Source organism: Cavia porcellus, unplaced genomic scaffold (assembly GCF_034190915.1).
Source record: "Cavia porcellus strain 051 isolate PalLab524CR breed Dunkin Hartley unplaced genomic scaffold, mCavPor4.1 scaffold_13, whole genome shotgun sequence".
Lineage (NCBI taxonomy): Eukaryota > Metazoa > Chordata > Mammalia > Rodentia > Caviidae > Cavia > Cavia porcellus.
Window position 1 is genome coordinate 38,725,232 of NW_026947496.1, and position 13,042 is coordinate 38,738,273.

Sequence of the window (13,042 nt, forward strand, 5' to 3'; positions counted from 1 at the left end):
GCCACCAATCTTGGTTTAAAGAGAATAGTCTTTAAAACTTTATATTTGAAGAATAATGAAAAATTTTAGATACCCAGTACTGTTGAGGTCAGTATTTGTTCTTAAGTGAAGGCACCATTTCCTAGAATGATCCTAAATACAATAAATGATAGGAAGGGGAGAGGACCTGAAACAATCCGTAACATGTAGTTGACTTTGAAAAATTGGAATTCTGTAAAAAGAAAAAGTGAATTTAAAATTGGCCACCTAGTCTCTGATTTTGGTCTCAGTTTAGTGATATGACAGGTTCAGTTTGGATTGTTTTTCCTTGAATTGTTTTTCCCTGCACTGTGACCTAGAAAGCTCTAGAAGGCAATAAATAGCGATATATGTAAGACTCTTTATTTTCTTTTCCTTCAGATATTATCATCCCATTAGGACATTTAACTTCCCATTTATTCTCTTAATGAGTTTTCTCTTCTTATCCTTTCCTTTTTTAAAATGCAAAATCAGCACTGGAATGTTAAATAATCAGCTTAATATTCTATTTAAAGTTTGTTAGCTTTTAAGGTTCCTATCAAGGTTTATCTTCTTAGGATTATCTTGTAGTGATCTGATCCCTCAATTTAAACTTGTGTATTGTTTAAAATTTGTCTGAACTAGTTCTTTTATATTGCCATATAGTGTTATTATTACTATTAAAGTTTCATCTCTGTAATTATCTTCCCAGTTCCTTGACCTGAGAACACCAATTTATAAAATTTCTTAAAAATACCTAATGAAACACGTATGCAAAGACAAAAATACAAAGTTAACCAAAAGAACTAGTTCTTTACCTTTATAGTACCTATACAGTAGAGAAAAAATCCAGGTTCTAAATGAATTTAACCTTAACAGTCTCCTTGTCTACAGCCTGTAGAAACCAGGTTGCATTGCAGGTTATTAGAAACTAGCGTATGTGCCCATTGGACTCTGAATCATACTTTCTCTGATTAAATCGTTCACTTTTCATAATGACTTATCTGAATTTTGTGTTCTTTACCAGTGTCTTATTCTTGGAGCCAACTTTTGCCATCTTTTCAGGTAAGGTATAGTACTTTATTCCAGATCTGCAAACACATCTGTCATTCTTTTCACCTGTTGCCTATGGAGCAGTCTTTCTTGAAACCCTTGGACTGTTTACCTGTTTTATTGTTATCCGCTCCTATGCTAGCTTCCTCCATTTGCTCTACTCAGATACTCCTGTGGTTACAAAATAAAGCAAACAAAAATGAAAACAAACAAAAAAATTTTTTGGAATTAAATGTGAAGTGCCTCAATACTATACCCTGTGCTTACTTACTCTCTGGTTTCCTCCAGAATCTCAACCCTATTCATGATTTCAGTTACAAGGATAATTGTATCAAGGTGTTTTGGCTAAAATATGCAGAAAACCTTGACCCAAACTGGAAATTATGCATTACACACACTTAATATCTCATATTAATGTAAATCCAGAAATAGAATAGACTCCAAGTAATAAAATCAGTTGGCAAAGAACCATTTTTCTTTTGTTTCATTCTATTACTCTTAACATTAGCTTTATTCTAAAGCCAATCCCCTCGGATTTGCAAGGTGACTGTAGAAGTTTTGGGTATCACCTCTAGACCTAGTGATATTCAGAGGAGGAAGAGATCATTCTTAGGAGCTAGGGAACCAATACCAAAAATACCCCCAACACATTTCTCTCACCTTAAATCACATATCAGCAAAAAGAAACAGTGGGATTCTCACAATGGGAACAGATTAAGCTTGTGAGCTGAATTGCTGTTAGAAGTCTGTAATGAGTTTCTTCTACCAGAAGTTCTTCAGTGGCTTCCCATTGCCCTTAAAATCTCAAATCCTTTATAATGGCTTATTAAATTACAATAGTCTGGCCCCCATGCAGTGTATCAACTTTGAGGCTGCAGTCTTTATTGGTTCAACCTTGCTGTTTTAATATCTTATACCAGAGGCCTCTAATTCAATGTTGGCTCTTTAGGGAAGCCTGTATTGATCCCCTACGCAAGGTAATGGAGCTTGACCTTTCTTCTAGCATCATTAGCTCCCATGACATCTGTACTCAAAACAGCCAAAAGTATTATTTAATAGTTGACCAGTTGATTAAATAGCCTAGGTATTTTATATTAGAATAATTAAGAGAATTGACAGTAACAGGAGTATAAAATGCCCTTCTCTTGGTTAATTATAGTTAAAATTACTGTTCCATATGCTCAAATAGCGCTTATATTCATTAGGTTATTCTTTTAAAAATGTTTATAGAGTACTTCCCAAAGGACAAAGTGTAGTAAAACATAACCAAAAGTAGTCGCTTAGTTTGCTGTTTTCTATATTTCTTTATTAAATTTTGGTTATGTTATAGTATGTATAGGAACTAATTTTATACTTTGTTAAGTCTTACATTGTAAATAGACCACTTAGGAAAGAGGCAGTTCTATTGTGGAAGAGAAGAAAAGCTTCAAGAGTTTAATAAAGTAAATTATTTTTACTCTGCTTTTTGTTCCTTTTTAATGGAACTCTATTTCTCAGTCTATAGAGTGGGCCATTAATTAACCTTGCTAAACTTATCTTTAAAAATAGTATAGGAGAAATATTTGAGAAATATAGTCCAAAGTGAAGGAACTTGTTGGTAGGATTCATCCCAGGCTGGCCTGGTAGTGTTGCAGATATGAGCTAGCCCACTCTGTGGGAAGTGTTAGATCACTCATCTCTTGGGCTGTGGTTATTTTTGATGTTGAGATGGCATTTTTTTTAAAGAAAATAACTTCCCTTCATAAATGACAATGAATGGATATATATACATGCATATATATGCGTACATATATGTGCCTCAATTCATACATTTGATTCTTTCCCCATTCTGATCACAGACTATTTTGGATGAGAACTAAATCAAATTCAACAGTTAGTTTCAATGTTGGCCTTATGGGAAAATTTAACTGAATTCTCATCCTGTTTAGTTTGTAACCAGAATCATGGAGTCATGGAGAGAACTGAGTTCATGAACTGAGGGACTGTGTGTGTGTTTGTGTGTGTGTGTGTGTGCCGCATCTGTCGTTTTTTGGAGACTGATTTTTTTTCTGCTTCCCTAAAACCTGTTGAGTTTACTCTTTGACCTCAGAATCTTTTGCAACATAATTACCAGATACTCAGAGTCAATTAGAAATGTGAAGCGAGACCTAACCTATTTAACAGTCCTTTTTATAATTATAGGGAGTATATTTTAACCAAATTAAAACTAAGAATATTTCAGAACATTGAACTGCACCAACAATAGTATTTGGTAATTTAGCTGTAGAAGTAGCATATTTACTGGCACCCATTGTTAATGTGTCTTATTGCCTATATCCACTGTTGCTGACACTTCATAACATACACAATCATAGTAAGATTTCAAATTTGTATTGGTATATAAGACATGAATACCTAATTTAAATAAATTTAGAACACTGATATATTCTATTTCTGGGTTCCTAGAAGTCATTGATTTTTGTCCTTTTAACCAATTTGTGAGTAAATTAACATGTTATTTAACATTGTTAATAAATAATGTCATGAACAGGTTAAAGGATCACAGTTATGTCTGATCTGCTATGCTGGTAATTATCCAGAATTGACTGAATCTCACTAGAAGTGTTACAAAAAGATTCCATTTTTTTTCTTTGTGTTCCAGACTGCTTATTTTATAATGTTAAAACTGTGGCTATTCCTATTCAAAAACATTAAAAAGTGAAGATATATTTTATGATGGTTATAATTGATTTTCATTGTTCACTATAGTTATGCATTGTAGAGTAACCACCAACATTTATTGGTGGCTCAACATTGGATTATGGCCCCATAAGTAAAAAGCAAAAATAAAAACATAATAGGAAGGGAGTTAGAGCTTTCTCAGATGAAAACAAGAGGTGGAGGAAGGGGGAGGGAGAGGGGGGAAAGCAGACTAAAAGAAAAGACTTGATACGTTATGTGCATATACCAACTCCCCACAGGTGTAAACATGTTCTGTAAACTGTACTAATAAAAATAAATAAAACATGATAAAACACTAATAAAGTGTTTCAATACAAGTTAATCATATAATTTGCTCTACTTTTGTTTGAAAATTTTCATTGTAGCTATTCTTTTTTTAAAGCTAATAATAGTAACAGCAAAAGCAGACAGCAGCTTTTTTCCTAGAGCATCAGGGAAAGTACCAGAGTAAGTAAAGGGAGACACATTTAAGAATCAGTAATCATTTGAAAGTAGTTTGTTAGATTGAAATTTTTAATAGGAACTACAAAAATAATCCTTTCCTGAATTCTCAGTTGAACAAATTGACATGTAAATCATCTCCATTGACTATTATATGGACCATTCAGTGGTTTTTAGTATAAATACAAGATACTGCGACCACTACCATTACACAATTCCGTAACGTTTTTATTGTCTCTCAAAGGAACATCCTAATCTAACAGTCACTCTCCATTCCATTCTTCTCCAGCTCCTGTCAAGCACTAATCTGCTTTCTATCTCTCTGATTTTATTTTTCTATTCCAAACATTTCCTGTAAGTGAAATCATTAGTGTGTAGTCTTTTTAAAAAATTTTTACTTAAAAGGAGAATGAAAAAACAAAATAGTGTGTAAGGGTACAAGTAATATAGAACTACAAAAAAAAAAAAAAAAAAAAAACAGAAATCACCAGTTAATAGATTACACTTTATCATCTTAGAGATAGTTGTTCAAGTCACAGGATCAAAGCATACAAAGTGGACATTCAAGCAGTGAGACTGCCAACAGTTGTGTTCAATGATCCAATCCAAAACATTAATATGATCATCTATTTAACACACCTAAACATATAGTGTGTAGTCTTAATGTCGGGATTCTTTTGCTTGAGATAGCATGTGTTAGTAGTACTTCATTATTTTATTCATTTTTATGGCTGAATAATATTGCCCTGTATGAGTCCCATTCCAGTCGATACTCCCAATATTCATATAGTTTATCAATTGATCAATTGAAGGCCATTTGTACTTTTTGACCATTAGAAGTACAGTGCACTTGTTTTTGTGTGGGCATGTTATAAATTCTCATGAACTGTACTCCCAAGTGACTTTACACCAAAATATACAAAGAGCATTTAAAACTCAACAGTGGGAAAATAAACAACTTGATTTAAAAAATGGACAGAAAATCTTTACCAAAAAAGACAAATATGATAAAAGAGAAAAACCGAGCAAGAGATACTGTTCTTTTTAAAACTTTGTTCTTCTGAAACTGCCTAGCTCTGTGACTGCTTCATGGCTTTGTAATTACATCCTTGACCCATATGACCACAAGAGTGTAACTGAACATACAAGATGCCTGATTGTACACTACTATAACAAGCTTCATAAACTGATGATCATTAATCTGCCCTTGTAACTGATGATCTCACCCTACCAGCTAATCAGAAGGACTGACAAACAAGCTCTTCTGTTTCACCTTTGTAACTGCTTTGTACATCCTGCTTGTGCATCATATAAAAGCTCTAGACTACCAGAGATCAGGATCTGATATTCTGAGAATGATCTCGATCAGAACCCGTCAATGTAAATAAATCTGCCTGTAAATCCTGGGTGTCATTTTGGTGTTTCTGTTTCCCATTGGAATGACAAATGCATAAAAGTTGAAAATAAAAACATTAATGAAATATTACTACATGTCTATTGCCAAAATCCAAAATGCATACAACACTAAATGTTGGCAAGGATGTGGAGGAATGGATATTTTCATTCATTGCTGGTGGGAATGCATAATGGTGCAAGTACTTGGAAGGCAATTTGGGAATTTCTTACAAAACTAAATGTAATCTTAGAATATATTCTACTGGTCATGCCTTTGGTTATTCACCTAAAGAATTAAAAATTTTAAATGTATAAAAAAGCTCTATAGTAATTTTTTTACAGTTGCTGAAACGAGTGAAGTCAAGATAATCTTCAGGTCAGTGAACTATTATTTTAGCACCTAAAGATAGGTGCCAGTCTGTTAAAAAATATGGAAGAATGTAAAATGCGTATTGAAAAGTGAAATAAATCAATCAAAAAGACTATAAACTATGATATTCTAGAAAAGCAGAAGTGTAGAAACAGTAAAAAGATCAGTTATTGTCAGAAATTTAAGTTGAGGGAAGAATAAGTAAGCACACAAGACATTTAAGGCAGTGAAAATTTACTATATGGCATTCTTTTGTGCAGACTTGTTATATGTATGTCAAAACCTATAGTATGTACAATACTAAGAGTGAACCTTAAACTATGGACTTTGGGTCACAAGACAGTATAGTTCAAAGTTTACCATGCTAGTGGGAGATGTAACTAGTGGCAGAGGTTATACCTGTGTGGCAATGGGAAGAATATAGGAACTCTGTTGTTTCTATTTAATCTTGCTGTGAAAATAAAACTGCTATAAGAATAAAGCATAATAATTTTAAAGAGTAATTCCAGGTGAATTACTCTTAAGAGTAATTAAGTCACTGTTAAAAAGTAAAAAACTGGAAGAGAATACAGGTGATTATTTTTCTAAGTTAAAAAAAAAGTCAATGTAAAAGGTTGCATGATTCTAGCTATATGACATTTTGGAAAAGGCAAGGGACTCCAGAAAAGCAAGTATAAAGGAATATATATGTATCTTGATGTCTGTGTCATTTTGTCAGGTATTTATTAAAAGGCAAAGATATTTTATGAATAACCTTGATATCTAGAAATATATACATGGGAAAATAGCATAGGTATAGTCAAATACTTAAAATGCTAGTAGATTTTTGAGGAAAATGTCACATTTATATGTTACAGTAAAATAAGATTTTTAAATTGTATGTAACATTTGTTCAGATATTTGGACACTTGTTTTATACAACATAATATCTAAAAAACACAAAAACCTGGACCCATCATCAGAAGTTTAAAAAACCAGCCTGTATATTATGCACTGCGTTCTTAAAGGAGTTCTCTGTTCTCTGAACTGTTCTGCTGTTCCCCCCACTATTGCGTTACTCATTCCTTTGCATTAAGACAAGTTTTACACATACATACTTAGCACCAATTAGTGCACTTCCGAATTTTGCATATTTGATTTTTTTCCCGATTCCTCTGTTTTTTGTTTGTGCTGAAGTGGTGTAGGAAAGAAGGAATATTTTTAAAAGCTGAGAAGCTGCAGTAAATCTAGATTTGCACAGAGAAAGAATATTGGTGTCACCTGGGGATTTATTAGACTTACTTGTAGACTTTTTACTAATTTTTAAACTACAGACCTCTTGAGAATCACTTTCCAAGAAGCTGTTTTTATTGAAAGGAAGCTGTAAGAAAGGATTGAGGATTGCATTAATAATTTCTACATGTCTTTTGATCTGTTTGATGGTTTAATCTTTGATAAAACATAAATGAAGACTCACTCCAGGGATTTGGTATTTACATGACATAGTTGGGAAAATTGAATTTAATAATTTGGTACTGAAAGTGTAGTGTGTTTTAAACTGTTAGGCACCTTGAAAGACGTTAGATGTACACATACAGAGACATATCCTTCCTTACTTGCATTAAAGAATTCTTTTGAGGAATTTCTAATTATTTGTACAAGGAGTAAATTTATAAGAGACATATAAGCAAATTATAGTTAGCATACAAAATTAAGTTTAATTTAGTTTGATTCCAGGGGAAAGTTCATCTGAGTAGATTGTACTTGAGTAAGTCCTGGAAAAGATGGGGGAATTTTAAGTCATTAACAAAGAGGCAGGATAGAATGTTTGAGGCAGAGAATTGCCAAAAGGATGTAGAAGCCAGTAGCATGTTTGGGAGTTTTGTGTAATGAAGTTTACAAATCAGTATACACTCAGGCAAGAATGGACTAAAAAATTTGGCCACATCACTGAGGACTGTAAATAATCCACTGTGTATTTAGGATCTAGAAAACTCATTTTCTAAGACTTTTATGATGAATACCCACATTACTGGTTTTTTTTGTAGCTAGCCACATACTTAATCGCAAAGTGTTTTTTATCTGTTTTGCCTGTTGCTATACTCACAGAGTATAGGAAAGTACCTGATAGGAGACGTGAGTGAAATTTGTTGAATATATGAGTGAATGCATTTCCATTTCATAAGAAAGAATTTGAATGGTTGTGTTTCAAAGAAATCTTGTGTTAATTGGTCAGGTTGTGCTTGGTACTTTTCTATGATGCCACAAACTTCATTATATTCACTTCTTTTGACTTTCATCTTACACAGTCTAATATATTCCATTTGAACTTCTTGTACCTTTAATACAGGTATAGCTATTCTGACTTAGTTCAGGTAGAGCTCAGAAGTCTTTCATTTTAATTTTCATGAGTGTAGCACTGCTTTATCCTTTAGTCTTGATTTTTTTTATTAGTATATGTGTGCAGTACGTAAAGTTGTCATTGCTGGAATAGTTGGTCCATACACACAACACATCTTAATTTCTTCCTTATCCCTTTTCTTTCTTCTTCCTCCATTCTCCCTCCATCTTTGGATTCCCTTCTCATTTGAGAGAGATCTATCTTCCTACTACTATTATATAACTTTTATTTAGCTTTTTATTTATGATTTGCTTTTCTTACATAAGAGAAACCATGTAATATTTAAGCTTGTGTGTTTAAATTATTTCTTCTAACATATGGTCTCCAGATGCATACACTTTCCTACAAATGACTCAAGTTTATCTTTCTTTATGGTACAGTAGTATTCCATTATGTGTTGATTTAAATAATTTTTAGGAATATGCGACATCACTTCTAGAGTTTCTGTTACTTAGTCCCAGTATATGCTTTGATTATTAGAGTGTATTAAATATTTATACTTATTACTGCATTTTAAAATTTTGGCTTTACTGTTACATATTTTCTGTGGTTCTGAGTAGATTATTTTAATAGTTTAAAGTGCATTCTTTCATGTATTTTGAAAAAATGATCTGTAAGTTGAGTTATGTGTGTGTGATTCTTCAAAGTTTGGATCTAGAGTTTATAATATGCCCTCTTACCATAATCCCACTTGAATGAAAATGTTATGACTTCACACAATATAAGAAATTTACAATATTATAATAGTATTTACTCTCCCTAACCCTTTTGTGTTGTTGTCTTATATTTCACTTCAGTATATAACCTTAATGATATTTATCAGTTTTTTAAAAATTTTTGTTTTAAACAGTTGTTCTTCAAAGATTTTAAAGAGAAATAAGTTAAGATTTTATATTTTTTCATATATTTACCATTTTGTAGGGTTTTTATTTCTGCTCAGATTTTACCTAGAAATAGTGTGTCACTTGTCTGAATTCTTATAGCACATTTGGGATCATTTATATGTCATGTGTACCCTTACAATTGTCCATGTATATGTCAAATTTCCCCTGCCAATTTTATGTTATTTTTGGACAGTAGTCACCATTTTTACATTTTAACACTTCCTTATATCTAGCACACTGCCTTGCACAAAATGGCAATAATATATTTTTAAGTATACAGGGATGAGTTAAGTTTTTGTAAAAAAAATCTGGACAATGCAAAATTTTCTGTAGTCTGACAGGGCTAGGCTATATTATTACAGTTCACCACTAGATATTACTTTCTGTTTCATATTCTTAACCAAGAAATTTCTTGCCATAAGATTTAGCAAGTTCTGAAAATTGGAACTCCTATAGAATCACACTTAAACTGACAATTTTCAATATTCTTTGAAGTTAGTTACTCTCTAAAACAGAAGCATTCATAAAATTAAAATTTTTATCACCTTTTAGTTATATGCCAAAATTTAATATAGAACCAACTAATTTTCATTAAATTTTCTTTAAAAATTTAATACTGGCATTGTTTTAGAGTTATTCCTCCTGTAAAGTTTAGAACTAATCAAAGAAACAGTGGGAAGAAGTAGAACACTTGCGAACACCTTTAGACAAGTTCCGAGTGTGCTCTGTTAGTAGCGGATTCTGACAAAGCCTTACTGTAAAAGACTGACCCACCCTGGCTCACCACAAAGGAGTTTTCTCAAGGTGAGCTTTCACGACAGCTTCAGGTTTCACTCAGGTTTGTCAGAGAAAGAGGACTGAGTGGGCTGTGGAAAGAATGGAAAAGAGAAGGGAGATTCATTGACTCTTAGGCAATCATATAACATAGTAAAGTGGTGAGAATGAGTTTCCTTCTTTTATTCTCTTCTCTCAAAGGACAGGAAAGGGCAGGTCAGGGAGATATCATGCATCGCAGGTTTACTTGTGCTTAAGTGCCTAGAGTTTAAATCTAGCATCATAACCTGTATGCTTTAAAGATTAGATATTTCAGTGGATTCATCATGAAAAGCGAAGTCCAAGGTAAAGATTTAAGAGACCCACATTCCAGACAGATCCTTCAGGCAGAGTTAAAAGAGACCTCCTCTTGCAATACCTTCATGCATCAGACCTCCAGGCTGTAAGCCAGACTCTTCCCCGCCATCATTGCCAGGGAACAACTGATTATCCGGAGGAGTGATGACTGTTTTCTTTAGTTCACCCAGAATATTAAGATTTAAATAAAACAGCAGTGTTATTTCCTAATAATGTAATAAATCTCCCTGAAATGAACATCTAATCCAAGAATTTGACCATTCCTAACAATTTGCAGTCTTCTAGTATACTAACCCCAGCCTGTCATCTCACTCCAAAAATAACTATTTCTAATTGTTTCACTTATTATTATTTTCTTAGGTGTATAAAATTGGAGTTTTTAAAATTATGACTGTAATAAACTAAAATACCAACTAGGATGTTTAAATTCCACTTTATATTGGCCAGATATCATATAGTATAATATCAAAAATTAAATTTTTATCTCATAACATTTTGCTGCTTTATCATAAAACTTAAATATATATGTGTGTATTTTAAATTATATTGGCATAAAGGGAGTACTTTCCCTCCTTTTTTATGTTTTAGATTTTAGAATCTCATTCTCTGTGAAGTGATGTAGTAAGTGACAATTTGTTTTATGCGTAAATGATGTGGATGCTAAAAAATAAGTTGTCAGTGCTGCATCCTACATTAGTATAATCAGTAGTCAAGAGGTGCTGACAGTGTTACTTGCGTGTATTAATGATAACAATGCACTTTGTAATCTGTGCTTTTGCCTTCTGTTCTTTATATTGTTACAGCTAAAGAAGTAAACAGGTCATGGCACGTTTAACAAAAAGGCGACAGGCGGATACAAAAGCTATCCAGCATCTTTGGGCAGCAATTGAGATTATAAGGAACCAGAAGCAAATTGCCAACATTGACCGAATTACAAAGTAAGTAAATTGAAACAAAAGTATTCCATAAGATTTCATATAAGCCTTTGAAGAAAAAGTATAAAAGTACCATATCTTTTACTCTAATCATCTTTCTGCCTTACAGAAGTCTAAGAGTTGTTACACAATTATGTAAACAAGTACAAGCAACTTTTATTTAGAAGTAAAATATAAATATATCCTATTTTTAATATTTAACTTAGTTATAATTTTTTTATTCTTAAAAAGCTTTTAGTCACTTGCTTTTATGCAGCAAAACTTAAAAGTCCACTGTTCATTATTTTAATATAGAATGAACATCATCTGTGTAATAAATAGCAGTTTAGTAGCACATAAGCCACTAGCAGGTTTTTTAACAATGTCATTCTATATCAATGTCAATCTGTATTTTAGAAAATATGTTAAGTAAACATGCAGTTTAAAAACAAATTCTTTTTTTGCCAGATACTTTCTGATGCTGTTTACCTTGGTAGACAAAGATTCATGACAAGAACCCTGTATTTTTATATTATATACTAATTGTAAGTGTGTCTTTAGTGAGGTCCTTAATTTTGTTTTGTTACTTGTTTTGCTAGGTATTTTTAAAGAGAGAAAACTAAATTTATAATTTTTAAATGTTTGTGTGATTTTTTTAAACAAAAATTAGATACTGTTTCTTTATACTTATTCTTTCCTGTATCCATTAGATGAATTCTTTAGATTCATATATTCATTAGATGCTTTCTGAAAAATGAAAAACAGATAATTCATATATATAATCTCATATACATTTTTAGCCATTTTTAATAATATGATCCGTGTATTGTGGTGAAGAGTTAAAATGCTACATTAGAGGAAAGGAAATAGAAGATAAAGAGGGAGATGGCATGTTATTATATGCTTGTTCTTCAAGTACTTGAGAGTTGGCCTGGCTTTTATGGCATAGTAGAAGAAAGAAAAAAAAAGATAACACTAGGTGGAAAATAAAATCAACAGTACATTACCTTACTATATTTTTTTTAGAGAAAGCAAATAATTTGATTAGGGATCATGAGCAATTTATAGAGTCATATTCATATAAAAACTTTTTTAAAATTTTGAGCTGGAGATGCAGCTCAGTGATACAGCATTTGCCTAGTATGCATGAGGGCCTAAGATTAAGCTCTTGTGCCAAGGGCAAAGAATGTAAGACAAGAAGTATTTTCTTGTGATTGAAATTTTCATGAAACCATCATTTATGTATATCAAAATTATTTACACACAATGTTGAGATATTTTTAAGTTAAAATCAAGACTTGGGTCTTGACTGAACTTCTTTCAGTTTCTCAGACTATTATTTCTTTCTAATCTGTAGCATCCTTCTCTAGAAGCATTAGGGATATTTTCTTAAGGAGATACCAAATCTCACCGTACAAATGTTATTAGGTTGTAGCTTTCTGCTGGGAGTAAGGGAGTTAACTCCCACAATAATGGCTAGATAAGTCTGTCAGAGTAGCAGAACATCTGGATGTGTATACATGTGTACAAGTATTAAACTGTAGTCAGAAATGTAGAGATTATCACCGGGATTCCAAATATTTTCTCATTTTGTATTATGGATTGTTTGTAAATGCTTTTTTCTCCTTTATTAATAGATCCTTAAGTGATGCCAAGATTTATTTTCCTTTATATCTTAGGTTCATAGCTCTTAGATTAAATATGAATATGTATATTTATCCACCAGATAGTCATAGTTTTATTAGTCTCATCTGAA

At 32.2% G+C, this 13,042-nt stretch overlaps 1 protein-coding gene across 17 annotated transcripts in view; it reads left to right on the plus strand.

Annotated features, from left to right (window-relative positions):
• Positions 1 to 13,042, plus strand: part of Zmynd11 (zinc finger MYND-type containing 11) — a 90,345-nt gene that overhangs the window by 10,983 nt on the left and 66,320 nt on the right. For all 17 annotated transcript variants that reach the window (XM_013156394.3, XM_013156395.3, XM_063260110.1 and 14 more), the window contains one exon: positions 11,176 to 11,310. In XM_013156394.3, coding sequence (XP_013011848.1) covers positions 11,195 to 11,310 — 116 coding nt within the window. In that variant the 5' untranslated portion in view covers positions 11,176 to 11,194. Of the gene's footprint in view, positions 1 to 11,175; positions 11,311 to 13,042 lie in introns of those variants that run through there.